The 27,913-nt window shown below is 56.8% G+C and overlaps 1 protein-coding gene across 1 annotated transcript; it reads left to right on the forward strand.

Annotated features, from left to right (window-relative positions):
• The first annotated feature begins 2,432 nt into the window (after positions 1 to 2,432).
• LOC132529356 (NADH-cytochrome b5 reductase 3) lies at positions 2,433 to 27,911 on the forward strand. The gene is made up of 9 exons (XM_060165700.1): positions 2,433 to 2,586; positions 11,827 to 11,958; positions 15,282 to 15,354; positions 15,713 to 15,819; positions 18,017 to 18,146; positions 18,626 to 18,709; positions 18,917 to 19,002; positions 22,909 to 23,008; positions 26,784 to 27,911. The coding sequence occupies exons 1-9, from the start codon at positions 2,566 to 2,568 to the stop codon at positions 26,954 to 26,956; spliced, it is 906 nt and encodes a 301-aa protein (XP_060021683.1). The 5' UTR covers positions 2,433 to 2,565; the 3' UTR covers positions 26,957 to 27,911.
• Positions 27,912 to 27,913: the final 2 nt, after the last annotated feature.

The raw sequence follows: 27,913 nt of genomic DNA on the forward strand, positions 1-27,913 counted from the left end.
CCTGGACCGCAAAAAATAATGGCTAGAAAGGACATTATGGGACAACTGGGACAAGTGGAATGTGGACTGGGGATCAGACAACTGTGTTGTTTCAATGTTAAATTCCCTGAATTTGATACTGCACAGTGGTATGTAGGAGAATGGCCTTGTTCTTGGGAGACGTGTGGTGAAGTGTGTAGAGGTGAAGGGCTACATATCTGCAACTAACTCTCTCTCGGTAGATAGGGAGGAGGGGGAAAAGGGCTCAAAGGCTAACAGCTGGTGAATCCGGTGGTTCATTGTACTATGCTTGCAACTTCTCTGTACATTGGACATTTTTCCAAATAAAAAGTCTGAAGGAACACCCACCCAGAATAAAATATCAGAAGTAGAAGGGGTCTTAAAGACCTTGTTCCCTGACCCTTTCCCAGAGAGGGGAAGGCCTTGGCCTGTGCTCACACAGTGAATGGCAGCTGAACCCTCCCCACTTGGACTGAGTTCCAAGAGCAGGAATGGGCCACCTAACCAATGTCACCTCTGGTTCTTCTCCCCGCTCTCCCTCACCCGCCAACGTTCTGCCCCTGGGGCCACCCTACAGTATATGGGAGATGAGCAGCTCCCGGAGTCTGGGGAGAACTCTGCCCTGCCCCTCCCAAAGAAACTGGACCACAACTCCTTCATGCGAGGCCAAGCCTGGCAGGCGGGATACTTTCTAGGAAAGCTTCCAGATGTAACCAGGAGTGAAATCTCCTTTTGTGCTTTACACACTGGAGTGTTTCAGTGGGGTAAGGTGTAAACACAACAGCTTTTACTGTAGTGAGAGCAAAATGCTTCAATAATTTATATTGTTATAATGTTAATCCTGTATACTACAACAATTATGAAAAGGTTCAGACAGATAAATAAGAAAAGAAATAGACAGTTAATATGATCTTAAGAGAGGCAACAACAGCAGTGATAACTTTAGGAGGAAAGCTATTTCCTTTTTGAGTCTACAAGTGCATGTAATAATTTAAATGACAAGACAAAAAAATAGATTCCATCCTAATTGTGATTTTTTAGGACTGTTTGTTGGACTAGCATTTATAGCTTTAGTCTAAATAGTATTTAAGTTTTGTTTATTTAAGGCCATTTAGGTGATGATTAAAAGGAGAAAGGCGGGCTTCCCTGGTGGCGCAGCGGGTGAGAGTCCGCCTGCCGATGCAGGGGACACGGGTTCGTGCCCCGGTCCGGGAGGATCCCGCGTGCCGCGGAGCGGCTGGGCCCGTGGGCCATGGCCGCTGGGCCTGCGCGTCCAGAACCTGTGCTCCGCAAGGGGAGAGGCCGCGGCGGTGAGGGGCCCGCGTACCGCAAAAAAAATAAAATAAAATAAAGGAGAAAGGCAACTTCGTCACCTCCAAATTTCACGAGAAGAAAATCCAACATCAGACATCCACATTCGTGATAACCATCACCAGTCCAGGTGTAACAAAGAACACGGAGAAAACGAGAAGTGACTGGGGGAAATGCTAAGGTTCGGGGTGGCCTGTGGCTCCCCTGGCCTCTGTGGAAGGTGTCTCTGGAGAGGGCACCTGTGCCGTGGGTGGCCTAGGAAGCACCTAGTCGTGAGAACTTACTGGCTGCACATGCTCAAGTAAAGCTTTCCTATTTGATTACTTCCTTTGCAATCAAGGCCAGAGAGCCCCGGCGGGCCAGCATGGGCCTACACAGAGCAGGCACCTGCCCACTGTCTGTTGAATTCACTCATTCAACAAGTATTTATTGAGCACCTACTATATGCTACTCTATGTTCTGTGCTGGGTTCCAGGCAGGCAGGGGACTTCAAAGCAGAGTCCTGCTCTCAGGAAGCCCACAATCCACTGTGATGGGGTGGGGCTGCGGGCAGACCATCCCTGAAGAAACACAAAGGGTGACTTTAGCTTAATGCTAAGTGCCAGGAAGACCACAGAGGTTGCCTGGAGAGGGAGTCAGGGCAGGCCTTGCTGAGGACGGAACATCTCACCTGATGCCCAAGCAAGAAGCCAGGGCTGACCCTGAGGCAGTTAGGGATGGTGTTCCAGAGAGGGAAAGGCCTGGAGGCGGGACCAAACCGAGCAGTGTGAGGAACAAGAAGGCCTGTGAGGCCCAGCAACGTGCTCAGGGGCGCAGGCTGAGGTCAGGCCAAGCGGGGCTTCCTCCTGCAGGCCTTGGAAGCCGCGGTGGAGTTTCCGGATTTTATTTTAGATCCCATCAATAGGGGGCGCCATCTTCTCCCCTTTAGGATGGCAAACGAGGCCCAGAGACTGCCAGCGTCCCACCCGAGGCCACTCAGCGGGTCAGAGCCCCGCCGCAGGCTACCGGGGCGACTGCGCCGGCGCCCGGCCTCGCGTTCTAACGGATCCTCTCCCTTCAACCCTCTTCCCGCGGACGGAAGCGGGCGGGGCGGGGCGGAGCCGGGCCTCTAGCTCGGCCTCCCGCCCCCGCGCCCCGACTGGGCCGCGCTCGGGCCCGCCCCTCCTCCTCGGTGACGCGGCCGGGGGGCTGGCTCGGGGCGCGGCGGTCTCGGCGGCGGCGGCGGCGGCGGAGCGAGTGCAGAGCGGCGCCACCATGGGGGCCCAGCTGAGCACGGTAGGCTGGGAGGGGACGCCGGCTGCCGCGGGCCCGGGGCGTCGCTGCGCACCGGCGGGCGCCGGACCCCCGTCTCGGGCAGCGCCGACTGCGCCCGGCCGCTAGGGGCGGGGGGACCGGGCTCGGACGCGGGGCGCAGGACCCCACCCGGCCCCGCCCCACCCAGCCCGCCGCGCCCCGGTCGTCCCCGTGCGGCCGTGATTCACGCCCGGGCCTCTGCACCCGGGCCCAGCACTCCCGGTCAAGGGGCGTCACCCGGAGGCGGGCGGCCACGCGTTCGGGGCGCCCCGCCCGCCGCCGCCGCCGCCGCCCCCCTCAGCCCGGACGGCCGATGAGTGCGGATGTGTGCGCTAGTGCTGAGCGAGTGCGGGGGTGAACGTGGCCGGTGCCCCCGCGTGTGAGTTAGTATGAGTGCGACTGAACACGTGTGAAGTGTGAAGGAGGGAGCGCGTATGTGTGAGTGTGAGTTTGTGAGGGCGTGTGTGTGACCGGGTGTGTGGGTGTGACGTGTGCGTGTGCAGGAGTGTGTATGGGGGTGACAGTGAAAGAGTGAGCAGGTGTGCGGGAGTGTGACCGTGAGTACCTGCGAGTGTGTGCGTGTGGAGTGGGTGTGAGGTGTGTGTGTGTGTGTGGAGTGAGTGTGTGCACGTGGAGTGATTGTGTGCGTGTGGAATGAGTGTGTGTGCGTGTGTGTGCGCGCTCACGTGCGGTGTTGCTGGATCGCAGTTTTTACCGACAACAGCCCCTGAACCCTCTCCGTGGGCTGCAAGCTAGGCTCTGGTCTCTCTTAACCCAGCAAACTTGAGAGGCCCCAGCCGTTGGCCCCATTTTACAGAAGAAGAAATGCCACTCAAAGACTTGGCCACGGGCCGGGCTGGCGGAGTCTGAACTTGTGGAGCTGCAAAGTCCATCGTCATGCTGTCACTTTGGTTCGGCCCAGGGCCACCCTCCCTCGCCCTCAGGCCTTTCGAATTTCTCAGAAGCCACAGTGGTGGTGCGTGGCTTGGCTTGCGCTCCACGTTGAGGCTGTGGCCAGAGGGCAGTCCCCACCCACACATGCGGGTGCCTGGGCGCTGGCTGGGGGCACTTGGGCAGGGCTGCCACTGGGAGGATTAGGCCCAGAGCCTCTTGCCTGGCGTCCTCCTCCACCTCCTCCCTCTGGCTCTGTGGGGCTCCCCCTTGGGGACTCAGCAGAAGGCCTCTTGGCCTGGGTGTTGGCTTGTGAATGTGTGGCCCAGCCCAGGACTCTGGGTGGCGTTCAGCCCAGGGGGCAGCTTTGCCCAGGGCTAGCCTGGGGGCATCACCCCAGCTCAGCGTAACATCCTGACCGTGTTCCCAGCAATCCCCTTCCTCCCTCACTGCTCAGCCTCCGGACCGGCACCCAGACCCCCGCCCCTGCTGTTTTCCCGCAGTGCTTCTCACCTTCTAGCCGTGTTGGTTGGGTTTGTCTCTGTGTCCCCAAGGTCTGGCTGCTCAGTGTTTTTGCCGAGGAGCCAAGGACCCCTTGGAGCCCCTCTATGAGGGGCAGAGCCCCGTCTGAGCGTCAGGAGACCTTCACCAACTCCTAAGCCTCCTCTATCCAAAGGGTGGCAGGGTTGCCCTTTCCTCGTGGGCCCTGCCGGGGTCCCCACTTGAGCCCAAATACCCGGAGCAGACCCCAGGCAGGCCTCCTGGCACAGCGGCTCCACGCCGTCTGCGGGAGGCCAGCACGGGCTCTGGGCACCAGGCGTCTTATCTGAGATGTGCAGGCCCTGAGAGAGGCCTCCTCCCACACACCGGAAGTGGGGACGCCGAGTGGTTGGCACTTGAACCTGCCCGCCACCTGGGGGTATGTTGGGGGCTTAGCCTGCCGTCCCCGACTCTGGCTCCCCTTCCCCCAGCACAGTTGTGAGTGCTCAGTGGACCCTGACAGGCCGCCACCACAGGTAGAGTCCAAGGCTTTTCCCCTGCCCCTGGCAGCTCTGTGCCTAGTCCGTGGTCCAGACACCCAGCCCCTGGGAAGCAGGGCTGGGTCTCCCCTGTGGAGGGCTGCTCCACTGTCCACCTGCCCCTCCTCCTGGGTTCCCTTTCCCAGAAGCGCAGAGCCAGGAGCCCCTCGCTGCAGAGCTTCCTCCACTCCCTCCCACTTGCTCCTGCTTCCCAAGAAGGGGGCCATGAGGGAGGTGGACACGCAGATCCCAGATGGACAGCTGGCGGGCAGCGGGCAGGGAAGCCTCAGCACAGGGGGCTGGCAGCTGGGGGGTCCTGGCAGGTCCCTTTGCCCACCCAGACCTGACCTGGGTAGAGCGGATGGCAGGGTCCCGGTGGGGAGTTCCAGGGGGTGAGCAGCTGGCTGGGTGCCACATGGGGGTAGTAGGGCTACCCAGCTCCTCGGCTGTGGTGGGTGAGCTGGGGGCTCCCTGGAGGCATCCTGGGACTCCGGCACCCCGTTTCCCTCTCCCCTTCCTGTGTTAGCAGAGGTGGGGAAAGGCAGGTGGTGGGTTCCCTGGTGGGCACTGTGTGGCCTATGGGGCACCAGGTCAAGGCCTGGCGAAGCAGCTGTCCCCTAGCTCCCCTGGGGAGCTGGGGTGACGTGGTGTGTGTGTGTGTGTGTGTGAGCAGCACAGCTGAGGAGGAGCTGGGGTGGGACCTTGGCTTTGGCCGCCTGCCTCCTGTTTACTCTGCCCACTGCTTGCAGGGGTGGGAGTGGTGCCTTGGACGGGGAACAGGGCATCCCAGCCCCTTGTGAGTCTGGTAAAGCCTCCAGTTTTCCAGAGACGAAGCTTCGCCTTTCCACGGCACCCTTCTCTCTGCCCGTGTCCATCTCCCACACTGGCTTGAGCTCCCCAGGGACGCGGTCCCCTGACCTGTGTCCGCCGCATCCCACATGGGCCCTGACAGCTGTGCCCACTGGGGTTTGTGACCTGAAGGACTGACTGACAGTGAGGGTCGGCTCACAGCTGCCTCCAGAGAGGAATTTGTGCAAAGTCCACCCTCGCTCTCTCAGTGGCCCGACTGTCCGCAGACGCAGAGGGACTGTGCAGGGCTGGGGCTCAGTGCTCGGACCGAGCTGGGCGCCAGTTCTCACCCTGTCTCAGTGTCCTCACTGACGTGCAGTGGCCATAGCGCCCGCGTCCCGGGCTCAAGGACTGTGCGAGATACGAGGGTGTCGCGTCTGGGCACGGGGACTGGAAGGAAGGCCGCTCACATTATCCAGCGCTCACTGGCACAGCTCCTTCCAGCAGCGGCTGCAGTCCCACCACACCTCTGGGAGGCAGGTGTGGAAACAGCCAGGAGTTCAGGATCCAACCCCTCAGCCCTGTGCTCCGTGGAGGGCCGAGCCCCACCCTCCCCCGGAGGCATCTGGTCCCTTTTCCTGGTTGTGGAAACTTTCAGACAAAGTAAGAAAAGTCAGAGAGAGACTGCAGTGCAGGGGCTTGTTCTTGTCCCTTCGTGAATTTATCCACGAATATTTACTGAGTGTCTCTGCTCTGAGTGCTAGAGATGAGACACCAGGTCCCCCGCCTTCCTGGGTCTGCCGTCGCACATTGTCTGTGACCTCACGTGGGAACCTGGCCCAGCCGTGTGAGCCCAGGGCTGGCAGCCAGGGCACACGAAGCTGGCGCCTGGGATCCGCAAGTTCGGTGTAAGGGCCAAGGCCAGTGTTGAGGACTCATCTTCAGAACTGTTGACAAATGAGTCATTTTCACGGCTCAGCACGTAACCATGGGCTGGCATTTGGGGCAGGTGAGAGATTTGGGGTGAACGACAGAAAATTGGGAACCGAAGCCCAGACTCCACCCTGGGCCTCCCTGAGCCACAGTTTCCTCATTTGTCAAATGAAGAATGCAGTTGGCCTGTCTCCCAGTGCGGAGGGTCAGTGAGGAAATGGAAGGGAAGGTGCTTTGCAGACTGTGAAGCGAGCTGCAGGCCAGGGGGTCTTAGTTATTAAACTTGGCTGACCACTTAAACGGCTGTGCTGGGGGGAAATAAGACTCCAGAGAGCACCAAACATAACTCCACTTGGGCTCTTAATGTCGTTGAAGTTTATTTCCAGGACTCCCAACAATGGTGATTTCCTGCAAACGTAGCTTCGCTCAACTTTTTCCCTAAACAATGTTCTCCATGGATATGGCTTCCCTGACTGATGTGGGAGAGGCCTGGAGCAGAGGAATCATCAGAGTCGCCCTCATCCCCGTGGAGTTTGCAGAGGCTGGGGGGGGGGGCTCCGGATGTCTGCTGAGGGCTTGCTTAGCTAGAGGGTAAGAGTTGACGTTTGAGCTGGGCTCTGGAAGTGGAATAGGAGTTGTTGGATGAGGGAAGAGAAAGGGCATTCAGGGCAGAAGGGAGAGTGTGCAAAGGCCTAAGGCAAGACAGGCTTGTGACCGGATAGTGGGGACCTTGAGTGTTGGCAGTGGGGAGCCGTGGTGGGCGTTTGGGGGTGGCGGAGCAGCCTGTTAGTCTGGGTGGCTGGGGCTTCACTGCAAGAGCCGGGAGATTGGACTGTGCTGGAGCAAGGGGACTTGGGCTGTGGGCTCCAGGGCATCTGTCCTGGGAGGCGGCTTGGGAAGAGCCACACTTAGGGCTGGACAGGCCTGGGTTGCGTGGCCATGGGTGAGTCACTTAATCTCTCTGAGAAATGGGTGTGAGTCCTCTGAGGACTGGCTTTCCTGATCTGTAACTTGATGATAATCACAGTACCTACAGCCTAGGATTGAAGTGAGGATTATGCCGGAGAATTCACGTCCCACTCTTGGAGCAGCGCCAGCTCGGGGACACTGGCCAGTTTGCTCTAACATGGCCTGTTGCAGCCTCGATTCCTCCCCAGCCCTAGGTGGGACTGTCCTCATGAACTTGAGGAAGATGGAGCCTGGAGAGGTGAAGATTCTCTCCTGAAGTCCTGAGCTGGGTCTCAAACCCAAGTCTCCTGACCCCAGAGCCCAGGGCTGCCAACGGGCCTTAAATGCGACCCAGGGTGGGTGAAATACCACTTGGTAGCCAGGACATGGTAGGTGCGGGTTAAGTGGGCAGGTGGCCAGAGACCCTTTGTGTGGCCCTGTGTGGGCCGGAGGGGTGCGCTGGGGCCAGCTCCCTCAGGCCTTCTGTTTAGACCCATTGGTTAACAGACGAGGGGCCCCGTGGGGCAAGGCCGTGGCTGCAGCCAGCCTGGAGGCTCTGTCTGCGGGAGAGGCACGGTGTTTTGAGCCCAACAAAAGGCCTGTAACCAAAGCTTCGGCTGGGCAACTTGAAGCAGCTGGGCCGGTTTGGGGGCTGGGCCAGGCCCGGTGTGGGATCTTGGTGCCTCTGCCCTTCCTTCATTTGGGTATTCCGTCTCCTGGGTGATGGTGGCCCCATGAGGGTGGTAGAAGAACCTGTGTGCATGCCCACATTCCACAGGTTATAGACCCTTCGGTGACCTCAGCCCCTCATCTCATCTCATATCCCACCTCCCTTGGGCTGTTGGCCAGGCAGTGGCCCTCACCTTCCTTCTATAGCCAAGAATACCGAGGCTCAGAGAGGCCTCAGGTACTCAGCCGGAGTGTCCTCCCCAGTTGATAGAGTGGGGGGTCCTGGCAGGGCTTCTGGGAAGGGAGGGAGCAGTGAGGCTGGGCCTTGAGAGGTGAGAATCTTCTCACCTGACCCTCAATAGGGCAGGGGCCCATTCCAGGTCTGTTCTCTGTAGAACATGCTACCTCAAGAGGCCTGCAAAGGAAGCAAAGAGGCCTCCATGCAAGCAAGGAACTTGACTCTGAGCTTCCTGGCAGCCAAGGCAAAAAGGGGAATTTGTAGTGTTATGATAAGAAGAATACACACGGTCATCTGCTGTGAGAACTAAAGTCAGGGAGGTACACTAGGGAGGGTGAGTGAACAAGCTGTGAAACAGTTTTCTTGAGAACCAGTATTTTGGGAGAACTTTTGGTTGTTGACCCCACTATATGAACCACTAGTGTGGACTTCCTTCTTCACTTTTTTTTGTTTGTTTGTTTTTGTTTTTTCGTTTTTTGGTTTTGCGGTACGCGGGCCTCTCACTGTTGTGGCCTCTCCCGTTGCGGAGCACAGGCTCCGGACGCGCAGGCTCAGCGGCCATGGCTCACGGGCCCAGCCGCTCTGCGGCATGTGGGATCTTCCCGGACCGGGGCACGAACCCGTGTCCCCTGCATCGGCAGGCGGACTCTCAACCACTGCGCCACCAGGGAAGCCCCCTTCTTCACTTTTTATTTTGAAATAATTTCAGACTTACAGTAAAGTTGAAAAAATGTATAAAGAGCCCTTATATACTCTTCATCAAGATATACCAGATGTTAACATTTGCTATATTTACTTTATTGTGTGTGTGTGTATTTTAAACTATTTGAGAGTAAACGACAGATATGATGGTTCTTTGCCCCTAAATACTTCAGCATCTATCTCCTAAGAACAAGGACATTCTTTTGCATAATCACAGGACGATGATCAAATCAGGAATGTAACACTGATACAGTGCTATTGTCTAATCTATGGGCCTTCATGCATATGCCACCTATTGTCTCAGGATTGTCTTTTACAACTGTTTCCCCCCCCCCCCCCCCCCCGGCCCAGAATCAAATTCAGAACCACACATTGTATTCAGTTGTTCTGTCTCTTTGGCCTCTGTACAGTAAGTCCCCTACAAGTTGCAAACTTTCAAAGGTGCGAACGTGTGTGAGTGAAAGACACCAACGTCAGGCGTGAGTGAAATTGCAGCTTGCCCTCCGTCTCCTATGGCTGACGATCCTTCAGCTCTACCGTCTCCCACCTCCTCTCCCTCCTCCAGTCAGTAACTCTTCTTGCCTGTTCACTCGAGGCCAGCCCCTATATGCTAGCTGTTGTACTGTACTACTGAACTTTTCAAGGTACTGTACTGCAAGATTTAAAATGTTTTCTTTATTTTTTTGTTTGTTTTTTTTTGTGTATTATTTGTGTGAAAAGTATTATAAACCTATTACAGTACAGTACTGTATAGCTGATTGTGTTAGTTGGGTCCAACTTTGTTGGACTTAACAAACAAATTGGACTTAAGAACGTGCTCTCAGATCAGAACTCGTTCATATGTAGGGGACTTACTGTATTCGTTTCCTACGGCTGCATATAAATTGCCACAAACTAGGTAGCATAAAACAATGGGAGTTCATTCTTGCATGGTCTGGAGGCCAGAAGTGTGAAATCAAGGTTTTGGCAGGGTGTGCTCTCTGGAGGCCTAGGGGAGGGGCCTTCCCCCTCATCCTGCTTCTGGTGGCTTCCAGCAGTCCTTGGCCTCCTTGGCGTGTCACCACATCACTCCAGTCTCTGTCTTCACACAACCTTCTCCTCTGAGTCTTCTCCTCTGTTTTAGAAGGACACTTGTCATGGGATCTGGGGCCCACCAGGGGGATCCAAGAGGATCTCATCTCAAGATCCTTAGTTTAATTACACGTGCAAAAACCCTTTTCCATCCCCAGGATCTGGGTGGACATGAGTTTTAGGGGAGCACCGTCCGACCCACCAGAGCCTCCTTTAATCTGGACCCATTCCTCGGCCTTCGTTTCTCTCTTTTTTTTTTTGTTTTTCGGTACGCAGGCCTCTCACTGTTGTGGCCTCTCCTGTTGCGGAGCACAGGCTCCGGACGCGCAGGCTCAGTGGCCATGGCGCACAGGCTTAGTTGCTCCGCAGCATGTGGGATCTTCCCGGACCGGGGCACGAACCCGCGTCTCCTGCATTGGCAGGCGGACTCTCAACCACTGCGCCACCAGGGAAGCCCTGGCTTTGACGTTTTTGAAGAGTGGTGCCAGTTCTCGCGGCGAAAGGCCCTCGGTGTTTCCTTGTGTCAGAGGCAGGCTGTGTGCTCCTGAAGGAAGGCACAGCGCAGTGCTGGGCCCTTCTTGCTTCGTGTCAGGAGGTGCACGGTGTCAGCTGGCCCCTTTCCTGTGCTGCTCCCTGGTTAGGGTGGGGTCTGCCAGGTTCTCCACTGTAGGGTTGGTCTGAGCGGTCTTGAGGCTGTTGTTGTTCTCTTCCTGAGTCTCACTTGTGGTCCAGATAGTGGAGGCTGCCCAGGACTCGACTTCCGGATGGCCAAGGGTAGCTGCTGCACACAGATACCCAGTGAGGTCAAGTGCCTGCTGGGGGACGGCCTGGGTTAGCCGATCTCCATCTTCACAGCCAGAGAGTGTAGCTTATGACTCCCATTTCACAGATGGAGAAACAGGGCAGAGAGGCTAAGTGCTTTTCCCAGGGACAAAAATAGCTAGAAAGAGCAGCAGGCTGGTTGTCTTTCCTTGCAAGGGTGTCCTCTCCAGGTAAACCTAAGTAGTTTTATTTGGCCATGGGATGTGGGTTTTCTCTGTTTTTAAAAAATCCAAACCGCCTCTAGGGTCTTTGTGAGGCTGCGATATGGGGGGCAGGGGGCTGGCAAGGAAGAGGTTCTCAGAGCCACGCAAGAGGGTGAGTGATGATGAGGGTGAGGCCTGATGTTTAAGAGTGTGATTGGGGAGGCAGGTGGACTCAGGTTTGAGTTCCAGCTCCCCACCTGCCTGCTGTGTGACTGTGGGTGAGTTGCTTCACCTCTCTGAGCTGTTTCCTCATCTGTAAAGTGGTGGCGATGACAGTGCCTACCCCATAGGGTTGTCATGAGGTTAACCCCTGTGCAGGGCTCTGCATGATGCTAGGAGTAGACTCTCAGAGCTCCAGGGGACCTTGCAGATCACCTGGTCCAGTTCAGTTCAGAGAGGGGAAGGGACTTGTGCAGAGTCACACAGCCAGCAAGGAGCAGAGCTTCCTAGTGTCTAGCTCAGTGCCTTGGCTGCCCCCACATCTGAAGGCAGAACCTCAGGGCTCAGGGGTTTGTCTGTTTGTCTAAATAGAGCTAGCACTTGACATCACTTAATAGGGCCAGGGAAATTGACTAAAGGGAGGGAGGGAGGGAGGGAGCACAGATACACAGTGCTCAAGATTAAGCACAGGTACTTGGGAACTTTATGCTGAGCTTCCTGGCAGCCAAAGTGAAAAGGGCTACCTGCTCAGTTATGTAGCTTTCTTTGTCCCCATTCCTTAGGGAAAATGGAGCTTTTCCAATGACTCAGTAACACAGTGACAGGTTTCATGAGTCTGATTTTTGTAACTTCTCCCAGCTGGCACCAAAATGGAGCTGGGGTTCCCTGAATGAACATGATGGGGAGAGGGCGTTCCTGGTAGGGGAGAGGCCCGGAGGTGTGTTTGGAGGAAGGGCAGGGGGCAGGCTGACCTCGTGGGTCTGTCCTGTCGTTTCAGTTGGGCCACGTGGTCCTCTCCCCAGTCTGGTTCCTGTATAGCCTGTTCATGAAGCTATTCCAGCGCTCTACCCCAGCCATCACCCTCGAGAACCCGGACATCAAGTACCCACTGCGGCTGATTGACAAGGAGGTCAGTGTGGGGCCTGAGGGCGTCGTGGGGCATGGGCACCTCTCTGTCCTTGTCAGCATCACAGCATTTCACAGGCACCTACTATGTGCTCAGGGCATGGCCCCTTGTGAAGTAGGTCCCATTATCTGCCCATTTTACAAATGGGGAAAGCAAGGTGGTCCCTTTCTAAGGCTACCAGTAAGCGGCAGAGGGCTTTGAACTCAGGTCTTTGCCCACAGAGCTGGTTCTTTGAACCACACTCACTATTCCCCAGAAGGCCAGAGTGGGAGGGACCCTGTAAGGACTCTTGGGTCCAAGTAACCATTTAATGGCTGTGAAAACAGAGGACAAGAGAGGAGAAACTCAGGTCACACTGTGAGTTAGGGGCAGGACCAGGACTTAGGCCTAGGCCTCGCGGCTCCCATCCCAGTGCCCCTTCCTTAAAGATAAGGTCTCCTCCCCTCCTCCTTCCCCGCCCGCAGGGTCACCCACTCAGGGCCCCTAGAGTCTTTTGCATCTGTCGGATTCCCTGCGGGCGGGCGGGGCGGCTCCATCTGCTCCTCCCACAGGCTTGCTCCTGCCCTCCCCACTTGATGCTTTTCCTTTTCAGACCTCTGATCGTGATTTAAAACCATCCTCTCCCTCCTTTGCCCAGCCGCCCACCCTGTAAGGCTGTTTCCCTCCTTACTCTCTCTCATCAGAGCCCCTCCCATGTGCTATTTCTGGCCACCACAGCTGCCTCAGGAGGGGTGTGACAGGGAAAACTGAGTCATGGGGCAGAGAAAGTCAGTCACTTGCCGGAAGCCTGAGTCCTGGGCTCTAGTCTGCACCCGGGCTCCCCATGAGAGCTGGGGCTCCTGTGACTGTACTTGTAACAGGATTTCATAGAAGTTGAAAACCAGAGAGAGGCAAAAAGAAAAGAAAAAGAAAAAAAAATTACTGCTTCCCAGATGAGACCACACTTATCCTCTCAATATATCTTATACACAATTTTTTCTTACTAAAATGAAATAACAATGTTTTAAAAGCTTTTCCTTTTATAAAGTTCTTTTTCTTTGTTGTTTTTTAATTCCCAAAGTAATGTATGATATATATGTGCTCGCTATAAAAATTTTACTTTTATAAAATAAAAGCACATGTTTATATGTGCCCTGTTCATGAGGTGTGAACGTTCCCCTCCCCCATAACCCCTTTGCAGAGGGTCCCCTTCACGGGTCACCGTGAGCCGTTCTGGTAGTACATTCCTGTGTACATGATGTGTGGAGGTTCAGGTGTGTGCATACTTAGTTTCTCTTTTTTAATAACTTGAGTTTTTACCCAGCTGTACAATATGGACACCTTTACATGTCTAACCCAAAGCTGATTCATTATTTTTAATTTTTTTTTTTTTTTTTTTTTTTTTTGCGGTACGCGGGCCTCTCACTGTTGTGGCCTCTCCCGTTGCGGAGCACAGGCTCCGGACGCGCAGGCCCAGCGGCCATGGTTCACGGGCCCAGCCGCTCCGCGGCATGTGGGATCCTCCCGGACCAGGGCACGAACCCGCATCCCCTGCATCGGCAGGCGGACTCTCAACCACTGAGCCGCCAGGGAAGCCCTGATTCATTATTTTTGATGACTGTCTGGTATTTTGTCACAGGATGTCACACGGTGGACCCTCCAGGCCCCTTGGATTGATCAGGAGGCACACGTGCTAGCAGTTCCCCTCCCCCATTGTAGCCTAGTGGTGGGCCAGCAGGTGGGCCTGCTCTTGGTTATTTTGCCGTGGCCCAGGGAGGGGTCCCGGCTGTGGGCCCCTCCCCTCTCTGAACGGGACTGGACCAGGCGATCAGCAAGGTTGCCCACAGCTCTGTGAGTCTACTGCTCGGGCCATCACGGCCAGCACCGTGCCGAGCCCTCATACACGTTAGCCTCATGACTTTTGCTGTGCTGGGCTAGTAATCATCAGTGTCTTTCTCTCACTTCTGTTCTTCCTCCAAAAACATCTGGCACGTGGGTTTCTGACCTTGAGCCCCAGGACCAGTTGATAATCCTGGGATCCGCTTGCGGGAGGCCCTGGGGCTCCGTTTGCAGCTTCAGGCCCGGACTGTGGGGCAGAGAGGCCCACTGGCCGCCGACAAGCACTGCGTCCTAAGTGGTGGCTGGGCACCGTCTCTCCTGAGATCCAGGCCACCTGCCTTGGCTCACACGCTTCAGTGATGCTTAGAGTGACGCTCTGTCCCTTTGGAGAGGTCTGGCGTCTCCCCTCCGGGTGGTAACACTCTCCATCACTGGACCTTGCCTCGTGTGGGCGTCAACATGTGCTGGACAGCTAGCTGCCTGCCTTCCAAACAGCCCCTCGACACCCACCATCCTGCTGCACCTGGTGCAGGGGAGACCTCACAGGGGCCTTCCGGAGCCCAGGTCGGAGTCCGGGCACTGGGTTCGGTTCCCAGCTCTGACACAGCTCACTGTGGGATGCTCGCCTCCCTGGCCCCAGTCAGGACTGGGCTCCTTCCTCAGCCCAGCCTCACTCTTAAGCAGCCTCTGCCCCACCCTGGAGGGGGAATGGCCTTCACCCATTGACCACACCCTGGGTGCACACCCTGTCTTGGCCATGGCCAGCCCCAGTGACCTCCTGGGCAGCAAGGCTGCCATGCCTCCTGCCCTCTGCAGCCCAGCCACGGTCATGCTGTCCCACTTCTCGGGGCGGGGGCGGCTGTTAGTGTAGTGGCTTCTAGAGCCCCTCTCTTGAGTCCCAGGCCTGGCACATGGGGCCTTGTCTCAGCTCTGCCCCACTGCTGGCCCAGTCCCTGAGCTGTTTCTGCCACCCCAGGACACTTCTCAAGCTGTGGCGGAGGTGGATCCTTTCCTCCTGTCCCTGGAATTTTCTGGGCTGTCTGGCAGCCTCCCTTTGGGATCTTTTTTTTTTAAAGCACAGGCTCTAGGCGCGCAGGCTTCAGTAGTTGTGGCACGAGGGCTCAGTAGTTGTGGCTCATGGGCTCTAGAGCGCAGGCTCAGTAGTTGTGGCGCACAGGCTTAGTTGCTCCACGGCATGTGGGATCTTCCCGGACCAGGGCTCGAACCCGTGTCCCCTGCATTGGCAGGTGGATTCTTAACCACTGCGCCACCAGGGAAGTCCCTCCCTTTGGGATCTTGAGCTCACTCCCTGCTCCGACCACCTTGCCCTGTGGCCCTGAGTGGGTCAGTGCCCTTCTCTGGGCCAGTGAGAGCAGAGGCACACCCAGTGTGCACCTGACCTCTGTGCCCTTGCCCATGCGTGTGCAGGTGCTGGGGAGGGGTGGGCACTCTGAGTCTGGGGGCCCCTCTGCCCTGGGTGCCATGCAGCAGCTCACACTTCGTTGCAGGTCATCAGCCATGATACCCGCCGGTTCCGCTTTGCTCTGCCGTCACCCCAGCACATCCTGGGCCTCCCCGTCGGTGAGTGCGGCCCCAACCCAGCACACGTGGAGCCGGTGCTGGGACAGAGAGGTGGGGGCTTTGCATTTCAGTTAGTGCAGGGAAGGCTTCAGGGAGGAGGTGACAGCCACCCTGGGCCTTCAAGGGTGAGTGTCAGGATAAGAGGCCAGTTGCTTCAGTGTCCCCGGCAGTGGCACGAGCACGAACAAAGGCAAAGAGATGGGACATGATGGGAGTCCCTGGGGGTGGCGAAGGGAGCAGTGGGAGCCGAGGTCAGGCTAGGCTTTGAATGCTGGACGGGGTGCAGCGAAGTGGGCTGACAAGACCCAGGGGGCCCTGCAGGGGTAGTCAGCCCACACTCACCCCTGCTGTCCTGCAGGCCAGCACATCTACCTCTCGGCTCGAATCGACGGGAACCTAGTCATTCGGCCCTACACGCCCGTCTCCAGCGATGACGACAAGGGCTTCGTGGACCTGGTCATCAAGGTGAGGTCTTGGGGCCACAGCTGCTTGGCGCGGGGGTGACCACCTCGCAGCCAAGGCCCCACAGTCTGATCTCTGAAGGCCCTGTGCTCGCTGTGCCTGGTTCCCGAGTGAATAGCAGATCATAGTTCTTAGCACAAGCCAAGCTTTGGGGTCTCGGCAGAGGGCAGGGGTCGGGCTCAGGCTGAGCATCTGCAGAAGAGGAACCAGGCAGGCCCACCAGCCCGTGGAGGGCTCACCTTCCTGCTCTCGGACTGGCGAAGCCCAGTGAGCTGGGCACCTGCCCTTCCCCTGGGAAGCATCCCACGGGCCCGCTGGGGGTGCAGTATGAGGAGCTCATGGGACCGTGTCCGGGAGCCGGGGTGAGGGGCTGGGTGTGCGCTGTGGGAAGATGTAGCCATTAGAGGCAACAGACCAGAGAGACGTAGAACAACCAGCAAGGATCTTAAAAAACAAGATGCTGAACAGAAGGAGAAATGACAACTAGAGCCCGGTACATGTTTATGGAAATTAGAAACACAAACTTTCCAGCAGTGATCCGTGTTCTCTGATTACACACCCACCCAAAAGTGTGAACCAGCCCAGGCCGGTGGGCTGGATGTTAGAGACCCTCCCTAGTCAAGGCCCAAACCTCCATGGCCGCCCTGGCTCAGCACCCCCAGGGATCAGGCTTGCTCTCTCAACTCCACTGTGCAGGCCCCAGGGCCCCCTCACTGGACCCTTGGGTGGGGGGACAGGAGCAGAGACCCCCGCTGGGCCTCAGCTTCAGCCCTGGGTCTTACAGGGTCCTGGGCTGGGCGCTGTGTCTGTGAGGGCAGGAAGGGAGCTGGGCCTGTCAGTCCTGGCTCTGGCCTGGATCTCCTCTTCGCTTGGTGTCATTTAGACCCTGTGCTGGGTGCCCAGGCCCACCGGCCTCGGTACCTTGTCTTTGGCTGGAGAATGGACACTGAACAGGTGGTCACACAGAGGTCAGTGTTTGTTCAGGGGACAAGCACAAGAGACTGAGCACCTAGAATGGGCACCAGAGCTGGGGCGGGGGTGGGGTGATGAGAGCTGCCCCCCTGAGCAGGCAACAGTGAGGCAAGGTCTGGCGGCTGAGGAGGCGGCAGCCAGGTGGAGACGGAGGAAAAGGACCTTCCAGGTGCAAAGGCCCTGAGGTCAGGAGGAGGCTTGAGGACTTGAGGGACCGAAAAGGGAGAGGTCAGCAGGGCCAGGCAGATCCTTGGAGGCCCTGGTAGTCTGGGGCTTTGTCCGGAAGGAAAGGGAAGGTGGTGAGAGTTCAAGCATCTGTTCTTGCTGAAGTCTCTCGAGCCAGATGTGGAGGAGGTGTTGGGGGGATTCAAGTAGCGATGGAATACTCACCAGGACCAGGCCCTTCCTGGCTTGGAGACCTCACTGGCCCCCTTGGCCCTGGCTAAAGGTCAGGCCCCCAGCCTGGCACGCAGTGGGCTCTGCCCACTCTCCCTCCACTCTCCCTGCCCCGCACCCCAGACACACAGACACATCCCCTGTGCTGGAGCCGCAAGCTCTTCTCCCCACCCCACCCCCGAGGCCCCAAGCCCTATTAGACGCCCTGGCCTTTGCCCATGCTGTCCCTCCCCCACTGCCTCTCCCCCTTCTCTGCTCATCACTCCTGCTTGCCCTTCAAAGCCCAGCAGAAATGCCCCGTGGTGCAGCCATCCCAGCCCTGGAGCTCCTCCCCTGTCTGCCCATCTCTCTGTACGAGCGTTGTAGCACATCCCTTTTTCCAAAGCTGAAATCCCAAAAGGCACAGGGAAGGAAATTGTTCCAAGAGTGATGTTTTTATGGCAGCACGAAGTGGAAAGAATTGAACATCCACCAGGAGGGCCGGCTTCCCAGAGCCTTTACTGAGCTGACAGCCATGGGGATCTCCTGCCGGGGGAGGGGGCGGGGGGTGTTCACAGAGAAGCTTCCTGGCAGAACATTATGCAGCAGGCCCTCGGGTCGCTGCCTTGGACATCAGGCTGATGCTTTGCCCTCCAAGGGGATGTTATGGGGAGGGCAGACCACTGCGGGGGACGGGACACAGACGGGTAAGTTTTGATGGGTGGAAGGGGCATCGTGTGAGAAGGCCACACACGACCGCAGAAGACCCCAGAAGAGCGTCTTCCCACTGTGGCCCAGAGCTCACCCCGGCAGCCCTGGGAACGGGGAGCTGAGGACTGTGGGTGTCTTGCAGGTTTACTTCAAAGACACCCACCCCAAGTTTCCCGCTGGAGGGAAGATGTCCCAGTACCTGGAAAGCATGAAGATTGGAGACACCATTGAGTTCCGAGGCCCAAATGGGCTGCTGGTCTACCAGGGCAAAGGTGATCCGGGTTGGACTCCCCGAGGACCCAGTGGGGGCGGTGGATGCTGGGTGCAGGTCCCGACTCTGCTGCTGTCTGGATGGGTGACTCTCGCAGGGCAAGCTATCTCCTCTCTGGGGCCTCCGTTTCCCTGGCTGTTAGGAATCAAGGTGGCCGGCACAGGGGTTGCAGACCAGATGCGGCCCACAGACCCGCTTTGCTTGGCTGAGAACAAACAAGGGGTAGGGCTGAGCTGGGCCGCCCCGATTCTCCAGCCTCCCTGCTCCCCAGCCATGCGCAGTGAGGAACTCGTCCTCGAGCTCCTCTCTGCATTTGAGCTGGTCCCGGTGCCGCCTTCCCATCCCCCTCACCCTGACTGGCTGGGGGCTGTGGTGGCCGCCGCGCCCGAACCCCTGAGGCGGGGGCAGCTTCTCCAGCCCTTCCGACCCCCAGGCACAGCATGTCTGAGAACTGGGCCTCACCCCTTCTCCTCTCCCCAGGAACGTTTGCCATCCGTCCGGACAAGAAATCCAGCCCTGTCATCACAACGGTGAAGTCTGTGGGCATGATTGCAGGAGGAACGGGTATGTGGACCCGGAGCCCCTCACTGAGTCCCTAGCGGGCGGATGTCGTGGTTCGGGGCCAGGGTGTGGGATGCGGCACAGATTACAAGTGACTGGGAGCTTCCCAAGGTCCCAGTTGTCCTGGCAGCTCTGGGCATCTGCCTGACACTGGGCCTGCGCGTATGCAGCAGGCGCTCACGCGGTGTGTGGGGGGTGGCTGTGTTGCAGGAATCACCCCAATGCTGCAGGTGATCCGTGCGATCATGAAGGACCCGGATGATCCGACCGTGTGCCATCTGCTCTTTGCCAACCAGGTCAGTGGGTGGACCTGAGGTCTGCAAACCCGACTCCTGCTGAGAGGGGGCGAGGCCCAGCAGGCATTGCTCAGGGGTCTGCGTCTGCACAGCTTTGCGGAGATGCTCAGGGAGGCTGAAATGTGAGGGGTGCTCTGAACGTTCTGTGCACAGCAGCCCTTACAGGGGCTGGTGGGGTCAGGCTTTTCAGTGCGGAGCTCAGAGCGTCTCACCCGAGCGGGGCTGCTTTGGTGGAGGGGTGAGGCCCCTGGAGCACCCACAGCTCCTCTGGCTGCTTCCTTGTAACCTCAGGGTTCCCTTCACCGCACACAGAGTTTGGAACCCACCGGTGAAGTGGGAGGAGCCCGAAGGGCCGTTTTCACAGATGACGTGCCAAGGTCCCACCTGCGCGAGGTCCCTGAGCTGGGGGAGTTGGGACAGGGTTTGGACCTGGGCTCCCCGGCTCCTGAATGCATGTCCTCCTCCCCACACCCGCTGCCTGCCCGCCCTGGCCTGCTGTGTGGCCTTGGACAAGCCACTCTCCCTTTCTGGGCTTTGCTCCCTCGCTGTGGAATGAGATGATGAAGCAAGGTCATCACAAGGGTCTTTCTAGGTTCAGTGTTTCATGACTGAATACGTGGATCTTACAGTGATGCCCCTTTTGGGGGAAGCTAAGACGAGGCACCCCCTACCTGTGTGGGGGCCGTGCCCAGGCCCCCTGCGCCTCTCAGATGTGGTTCAGGTCAGTTTGCCCCTGGGTCCATCTGGCCCAGGCTCCACTCCGCATCATCTGTGAGGACATCGAGCCTGGAGGCGGGGGGGCCGGGCTGAGGTCCCCGGGCTGAGGTCCCACACAGCTGCAGAAAACTGCTCTGAGGCCAACTGAGGTGGCCTTGACTAGGGGTGGGTGGAAGCAGCCAGAAATTCCAAGCTGGCTGGTGGGGTTGAGAGGGTGGGCAGCGTTCAGCTTGGTAGTGCTGGGGCAGTCTCTGTGGAGGCCGTCAGCCCTCTGTCGCCTGGACGGGCATCTTTGTGCCCGTTAGCAGGGGCGGTGGATTCTGTATCTCTCTCTGCACTTTAGTCAGTGCAGTGTCACGAGTCCTGTAGCCTCTGGAAGCCGTGAGGGAGGAGAGTGAAGAATGCAACTAAGTATCATATGAAAATCGTTCTGACCTCAAGGTCCCTCTGAAGGGTCTCGGGGACCCCAGGGGTCTGCAGGCCACACTGTGGGAACTGCTGCTTTGCTCCAGTTGAGTCGTTGCCCCTCCCTCCCCCGTCCTCAGTGACCTCCGTGCTTGGCTTGGACGGGGGCCGCAGCCCCTCCATTTGCCCATCCGTAACGTAGGATAACGGGGGACCCACCTCTCGGGACGGTTGTGAGGGTTGAGATGGCCTTGGATAGGAGCGTTTAACGTTGCAGACGTGTGCATTCTTCCTGGAGTGACCTAGTGATGGGAGTGGAGGCTGGTGGGGAGGCAGGTTGAGGACGGCATCCTGAGTCCAGGGGAGGCCGGGGCTCTGCCCCCAGCCTAAGGGAAGCACGACTTTTCAGAAGGGCATTAGGGAGTGTTAATAAACAGCGGGGCGACCTGGTTCTTGGACAGGGGGACAGATATTCCGAAGGTGTCAGTTCTTCATAAAGTAATACTCGAAGTCCCAGTGGGGATATTTTCTCCCCTTTAATATGACAAAATGATGCAGTATGGCCTGGAAGACAAAGTACACATGCCCAGCCAAGAAAGTTTTGAAAAAGAAGAGTGACAAGGCGGAACTTAGCGCACTGGATGTTAGAACGTGCTGAGCAGTGTCGGGGACGAAAACGGCATGGGTCTGGAGCCACGCGTGAGACCTGGGCTTGCTGGACTTCACTGCACGTCTGGACGGCGCAACAGGAAATCTAGACTGTGCTGGGACATGCGGCTAGCTACACTTAAATTAGTTAAGATTGAACGAAGTTAAAAACGCGCTCTCCCAGTCTCACTAGCCACATTTCATTGGTTTCATAGCCACACATGGCCAGTGGTTACCCTGTTGGATAACACAGATCTACTGTAGAATGTTCCCATCATTGTAGAAAACTCCGTTGAACAGCCCTGGCCTAGAAACAGACCCAAGTGTAGGAGAGACTTTGTATCTGATGCAGGTGACATACCAAACGTGCAAAGAGAAAGGAAAAGGAGTGTTGAGTTAGTTGCTATGCACTTGGAAAAAACGAAGTAGATCCCTACCTTACCTTGTACAAAAATGAAGTTTAGGTTAAAGATACACATGTAAAAAATGGAAGCTTTAAAAGTAGAAGGTGAGGGCTTCCCTGGTGGCACAGTGGTTGAGAATCTGCCTGCCAATGCAGGGGACACGGGTTCGAGCCCTGGTCTGGGAAGATCCCACATGCCGCGGAGCAACTAGGCCCGTGAGCCACAACTACTGAGCCTGCGCGTCTGGAGCCTGTGCTCCTCAACAAGAGAGGCCCGCGCACCGCGATGAAGAGTGGCCCCCGCTTGCCACAACTGGAGAAAGCCCTCGCACAGAAACGAAGACCCAACACAGCCATAAATAAATTAATTAATTAAAAAATAAATAAATAAAGTATGAGTTCAACATATGCCCTTTTCTTAGGAAAAAAAAGTAGGAGGTGAGCATTTTTACAGGAAGTATTGATGAATGAGTGAACAAGGATGGTCAGTGTAAGCAAGACACCAGGGAGAGCCTGTCAAGGAGAAGATTGATGGAACCATCTGCTTAAAAATGAAAAGCTCCCCTGGGGAAAAACACAAACTATAAATAAGGCAGAAAGATAAGTAACTGGGGATGAGACATATAATGCATCACCAATGAAAATTAATATCCTTCATATAAAAAGTTTTTACAAACTAATAAGATATTACTAGACCAGTGACAAACTTATTAATAATAAAAATAAAACATAAGCTTTACTTTCCATTAACCTGATTGCCAAAGCTTAAAGGATCATTACCCAGTGCTGGTAGAGGTGTAGGGAGGTGGACACTCCTGTGCGCGCTGCTGGTGTGCGCCTTGGTGTAACCCACCTGGGGATTGTAGAGCAGCTGCTGTGTTGAACGCCCTAACCGTGTGGAATTTTCTATCCTGAACTCCGCTCCCTCGAGTTTATCCTCAGGAACAGGGCAGTGAGGGCGGTCAGAGAGGATTGTTCATAAAGAGGGTGCTCAGAGACGCAAGAGGGAGGAGATATGGGGATATATGTATATGTACAGCTGATCCACTTTGTTATAAAGCAGAAACTAACACACCATTGTAAAGCAATTATACTCCAATAAACATGTTAAAAAAAAAAAAAGAGGAAAAGAGGTCGCTCAGAACAATCTCCACGGCTCTCCCGTGGTCTCCCTCACCCAGCCTGGGGCTCAGGAGAGGTTTGTGACCTTTTCTGATCGACAGGGCTCTTTGGCCCCCAGTTTCACAACAGTCTTATGAGATCAGTCACGCCACCCACTGGCCTGAGGAGCCCTGTCCGTCTGTGAGTGACCTGCAGACATACAGGGCAAAGTGTGTGGTTAGGAATGGAAAGAGGGGCTGTTTCAGGAGCAGATTGCTGATGCTCCCTGGGGGTCTGAGAAGGCTTCCTGGAGGAGGTGACAAGCTGAACTCTACAGGGCCACGTGGGGCTGGCTAAACGAAATCAGTGGGGACGGAAAGTGGGGAGCTGCAGGCCAAGCAGAGGGATTGGCGTGGGCAAGGCTGCGGAGGGCCAGGTGTGATCTGGGGAAGTGGTATCTGTATTTCCTAGACTGTGGACGTACAAGCTGAGACGCCAGAACATAGAAAGACTTGGACTTTCCCTGGAAGCTTTGCCAAGTGTGCGGCCCATGGGTGGGCGGGATGACGAGGGTCTCCAAAGGCAGTCCCTGTCGCTGTCCCTCCTGACCACTGGGTCCTGTCCCCCTGCAGACTGAGAAGGACATCCTGCTGCGGCCCGAGCTGGAGGAACTGAGGAACGAACATTCTGCGCGCTTCAAGCTCTGGTACACAGTGGACAAAGCCCCTGAAGGTGAGAGCGCCCAGGCGGGTGGGCTGGGTGGAGGTGTCGGCCCATGCTCACCTGGCGGAGCCCTCTGCCGTTGTGGAGGCTTCTGCGTGCATGGTCTCCTTTGGTGCTCACTGTGGCCCTGTGAGAGGAAGGTGATGAGGAAAGAGGGATTAGAGAGGGAACGCAAGTGCCCCACAGCACACAGTGGGAAAACCCCAGAGCTAGGGCTTGAATTCACACCCGCCTCCTCCAGAGCCCCAGACCTTCCCCTGCCTGCCCTGCTCTCAGCTGGACAAACAAGGCCGGCGTTCTCCCCTTGGGCCGGGGCTCACTGTGGGGCAGGTCTCCAGGGCCAGTGCTGGGGTGAGGGTGAGTGTTTCCACGTTGCAGTGTATACCCTGTAAGGCACTTTACACCCATTTTCTCTCTAATCATCAGCCCTGGAGTGTGGGCTGGGCTGATGTTCAGTTACCTTCATTCTACTTATCCAGGTGTTTAAGCTGTTTGCCAAGGTCACATAGGAGGCGGTGAATGAGGGCTGCCCCTAAAACCTGAAACAAGGTTGCCCTCTGGGAGTTAAACTGTACTCCATTCTCATGCCTTAGGTAGATGTGGTTACAAAAAATATCTTAACTTCTTCTCTGTTGTAAGAAAAGCAGCAGCTGAGGCTTCTTGGTAGATAACACCAGTGATGTTTGGCGTCAGGGTTAGGAGACTATAGGGAGTGGTGGGGACTGTGACGAATTGGAGAGCATCTGCCTGTGCAGAGGGGCAGCCCCCTCCCAGCTGCGGGCAGCCCTGCTGTGCAGGAGTACCACCCTGGAGGCCAGCCTTTCCATTTTTCAGGGGAAGCTGGGGGCCTGCACTTTCATGGGAAATTTTTAAATATTGGAAACTGGACGTTTTCAAAGCACCCACGTGGGCACCAGCTTGCTGCCACACTGCCCTTGCTTTGCCTCCTTCTCCTCACACAGCCACCCGGTCCCCTGGGACTCAACCACCACAGTGTGGGGAACAGGCCACCCTCTGCTTCCCCCAGAAATGAGCAGGCGGGCTCTGGGGGTACCCATCTCAACAGGGTCCATCCCTGAGAGAGGAGCCACCCTCCTGGGTTGACCAAATCGGATCCTGGGCCCCTGGTGGATCCATGGACCTGACAGTCTTGTTCCAGGGCTTCTGGCTGGACCAGCCGTCCAGGGCCCACCCGTGTCTCAGTGGGTCTCCTCCTGGTCGGACCCTTCACTCTGTGTGTTCCCGAAACCAGCCTGGCCCGAGCTGATGTTCTAGCTGGGGAGGATGAACAGGAAACAGGTTTATTAGTAAATTATAAAGTACAGTAGCAGGTGATTAGTGAGACCCAGAAAAGACAAAGTGGAGTCATAGAGACTGGAGGTCGCACAGGAGGCACTGGTTCTGGGAGTCCGAGCTTCCAGTAAAGAAAGGATTTTTTTTTTTTTTTTTTTTTTTTTTTGCGATACGCGGGCCCCTCACTGCTGTGGCCTCTCCCATCCAGCTCAGCAGCCATGGCTTACGGGCCCAGCCGCTCCGCGGCATGTGGGATCCTCCCGGACCGGGGCACGAACCCGTGTCCCCTGCATCACCCGGGAAGCCCAAGAAAGGAATATTTATCTTGTACCCACGTCTCATTCAAAAGGGGGAAATGAAAGCTGGTTTAGCTCCCTTCTGGTTGCAGGTTCTAGAGTGTGGTCAGGTAGGCTCATTGGCCACGATGGGAGTGTCCTTGCAGGGGTCTCTACTCCTGTTGCCTGCACACGGCCTGGCCACAGGAGGAGTGGACACTGCCCTCTGGTGGTGAAACCTGGCAACGCCAAACCGACGTGCCTCCTGGGGACAGTTTTAAGAGTAACCAGTTACTGGCCAAGGAGAAATACAGTTGGGTAGTCTCCCGGTATTCTACACTTACGTTTATTATTACCCTGACCACAGTTCGAGAGTAGTTCGGGTATTGCCGTAACATTAGGTATAAGCTGAAAAGGGTAGACGCTGAGGAGGAAAATGGTACCAGGCCAGCAGGCAGTTGTGGAGCTAAGCAAAAGAACAGGGGAGAGGGGCCAGCTGACTCTGTTTCCCCTACAAAGTCACCTTCAGTATACAAGTAAAGAAAAATACACTATCTAAAAACGTCCTTGTGAAATTGAGATGTGTCTTACATACCTGTACATTCATTACACTAGCAAATATGGTTTAGTCCCATGCAGGTTTTTTCAAAGTAATTTTAGATCTGTTAATAAAATGTTATCTACCTACCTATGTCCCGCCTTGTTCCAGAGGGATTTTAGGCACCTTACAAAGACTCATAGAGTGAGTCGGAGTGGTATAAATGGAAAGTGGGAGTGAAAGAAAAACAAGGGCAGGGCCATAGAATGGAATTGGGAATGAGGTTTGTACAGAAGCATGGGCTGTGATGCATACTTGCTGTGGGTGGCCATGTATATCACTCTGAGCTTCCCAGCAGCCAAAGTGAAAAGGGAGATGGGGTCAGTTACTCAGCTCAGTGTCCATGAGGTAAAGAATACCCCGTTGCTCAGCACAGCAGACTCTTCCTCATCCCAAGACCAGCTGGGACTGGCTTGGCCCTTCGCAAGGGACCCCCCCATGGAGTGTACATGATGTGATGCAGAGAGCATTGTCTGCTGTGATGGGGGAGTTACGGCCCTGAGCGCAGATGTGGAAGCCAAGGCGTAGATCGGAGCCAGAGTGGAGCCGGGCTGGGTGTCGCCTCCTCCGCCTCTCCTCGGGCCCCAGTCATCAGAGCCCCATTCCCCTGGCAGAGCCCTGCCAGCCTGCCATCCCCGTGGGCCCACCGTGCTCCTGGAACTGGCTGGTTCCCCTCCCTGAGCAGCCCCTGCTGGCAGGTCAGTCCTGAGGGCCTGGGTGGGACTAGAGCCCTGCCAGCCTCGGGGCACCAGGTTCTCGCCGCGGGCACCAGCAGTGACTTGTAAGAATAAAAGGTGGCTCTGGATCTCAGGTGAAACCTGGAGACACACTGCGCATGTACACGTGCGTGTGCGAGACAGGGAGGCCGGCAGGACCTAGAGGAGCTGTTGCTGCCACGAGGGTCCTGCATCTGGAGCTTCAGCCTGGGTCCTGGCCTTGCTGTTTTCAGGCTCACCGATTGCTTATTTGGGACGCATTCCTTTACTCGTTATTTATTGCGTAACTACTGTGTATGGGGCTGTCTGGGCACTGGGACTACAGCTGTGGACCAGACACAGCTCCTCGTGGACCGACATGCAGTAGAGGGAAGAGTCAGACAGTGGGCACAGGGCCAGTAGGTAGCATGGAGGGTGGTGGGGTAGGAAATGTCACCCTGACCAGCCTGGCACTGGCTGGGGGACCTCTGGGACCTGGGGCTAACGTCCCAGTCCTGTCCATGCCTTTTTGTGTGACCTGAGACAACTCAACTCTGGGTCCTCTTGGCCTCAGTTCCCACATCTGTAAAACGGGATCAGTAACCCCTGCCCTGTCCGCCCACAGGGCGTTTCTGAGGGCCACATGAGAGGCCAGTGGAAATGAAATACATTGCACGCTGTGAAGCGTGGTGGGGGAAAGTTGATGGGCTTGCCTTTGTGGCACAGGTGAGCCAGGCTTGGGGGCAGGGGATCGGGCTGAGGGTTTACTTGGCTCAGCCTCTTCATTCTTCAGTGTTTGTGGAAAGAAGGGAGGAATTCATGGCACAGGAACTTCGTCACGGAGGAGAGGGTGCTGGGCGGGTGGGCAGTTGGCAGTTGGTCACACGGCCGTACTCGGGCTCACCTGGTCTCCCACCCCGCAGCCTGGGACTACAGCCAGGGCTTCGTGAACGAGGAGATGATCCGGGACCACCTTCCACCCCCAGAGGAGGAGCCGCTGGTGCTGATGTGCGGACCCCCGCCCATGATCCAGTACGCCTGCCTGCCCAACCTGGACCGCGTGGGCCACCCCAAGGAGCGCTGCTTCGCCTTCTGATGGGCGGGCCCCGGCCAGTGGCTCCGCCCCACACTCACCGCGCTCTGTCGCCCTGTCCGTACCCACCCCTCCTGCTGTTGTTTGTTAACACCACTCTCCCCCACGTCTCCTGCTGCAGCCGGGTTCAGCCTGGCCTGCCCGTGCCTGGGAGGTCACCCCGCTGGGCTGGCCCCCGAGGGGCCCCTTTGGGAGCAGGGCTCTGTTACAGGTGGCTGCTGTCGGCCACCTTTAGGGCAGATTTCTGTCTGGGCCTCACTGGAGATGTCCCCCTCCCCCCCCACCCCCACAAAACATACACACTACTGGGCCGAGGCTGCCAGCACCATGCTGCCCACCCTCCCCAGAGCATACCACACTCTGGAAATAAACATAAATATACGGGCAGCCCATAGCTGCAGGTGCCAGGCCCCTACCCACTGCCTGCTTCAGGGCCACAGCCAGGCCTCGGCACCTGACACTACGTGATAGGTAACACCAACACGTCCTGTTGACGGGGCTGCTGGGGTGAGAGGCTGCCCCGACCCCAGGGCACAGCAGGCCCGGCCAGCAGGGAGTTGGGCTCCCCCTGGGGCTGGACTAGGAGGGGGCTGACCAAGGGCCCTTCCATCCGGCACACGGGCCCTCCGGGAGCCTTCGCATTTCCCTGAAACACCAGAATGTTCGGGCAGCTTTGGGAGTTCCAAGCAGTTGACCTCTGATCGACCAGCTTGGGGTCCCGGGCCGCCAGTCCTGATGGGAGAGCTGAGATGATGTGTTTATCCCTCTGTCCCAGACCCCCCTCCTGCTGCCCTCACCCCAGGTGGGGGAGATTTTGAGCAGAGCCTCTTGTCTGAGGGACATTCTCAGTGGCCTCGACGTTGCCTTTAGACCACAGCGTGTCATCCTCTTGCATATCGGCTTTTCAGAGTCATTTATGAGCACACATAACGTTGAAGTAAAACTTTGCTAATCTGAACA

Source organism: Lagenorhynchus albirostris, chromosome 11, assembly GCF_949774975.1.
Source record: "Lagenorhynchus albirostris chromosome 11, mLagAlb1.1, whole genome shotgun sequence".
In the NCBI taxonomy this organism is placed as follows: Eukaryota; Metazoa; Chordata; class Mammalia; order Artiodactyla; family Delphinidae; genus Lagenorhynchus; species Lagenorhynchus albirostris.

Excerpts from the sequence above, each read along its gene's own strand:
- LOC132529356 (XM_060165700.1), top strand. The coding sequence starts at position 2,566 with ATGGGGGCCCAGCTGAGCACG. Across the intron at positions 15,820-18,016 it reads TCGTGGACCTGGTCATCAAG|GTTTACTTCAAAGACACCCA; the intron begins GTGAGGTCTTGG and ends GGTGTCTTGCAG. Across the intron at positions 23,009-26,783 it reads AGTGGACAAAGCCCCTGAAG|CCTGGGACTACAGCCAGGGC; the intron begins GTGAGAGCGCCC and ends CCCACCCCGCAG.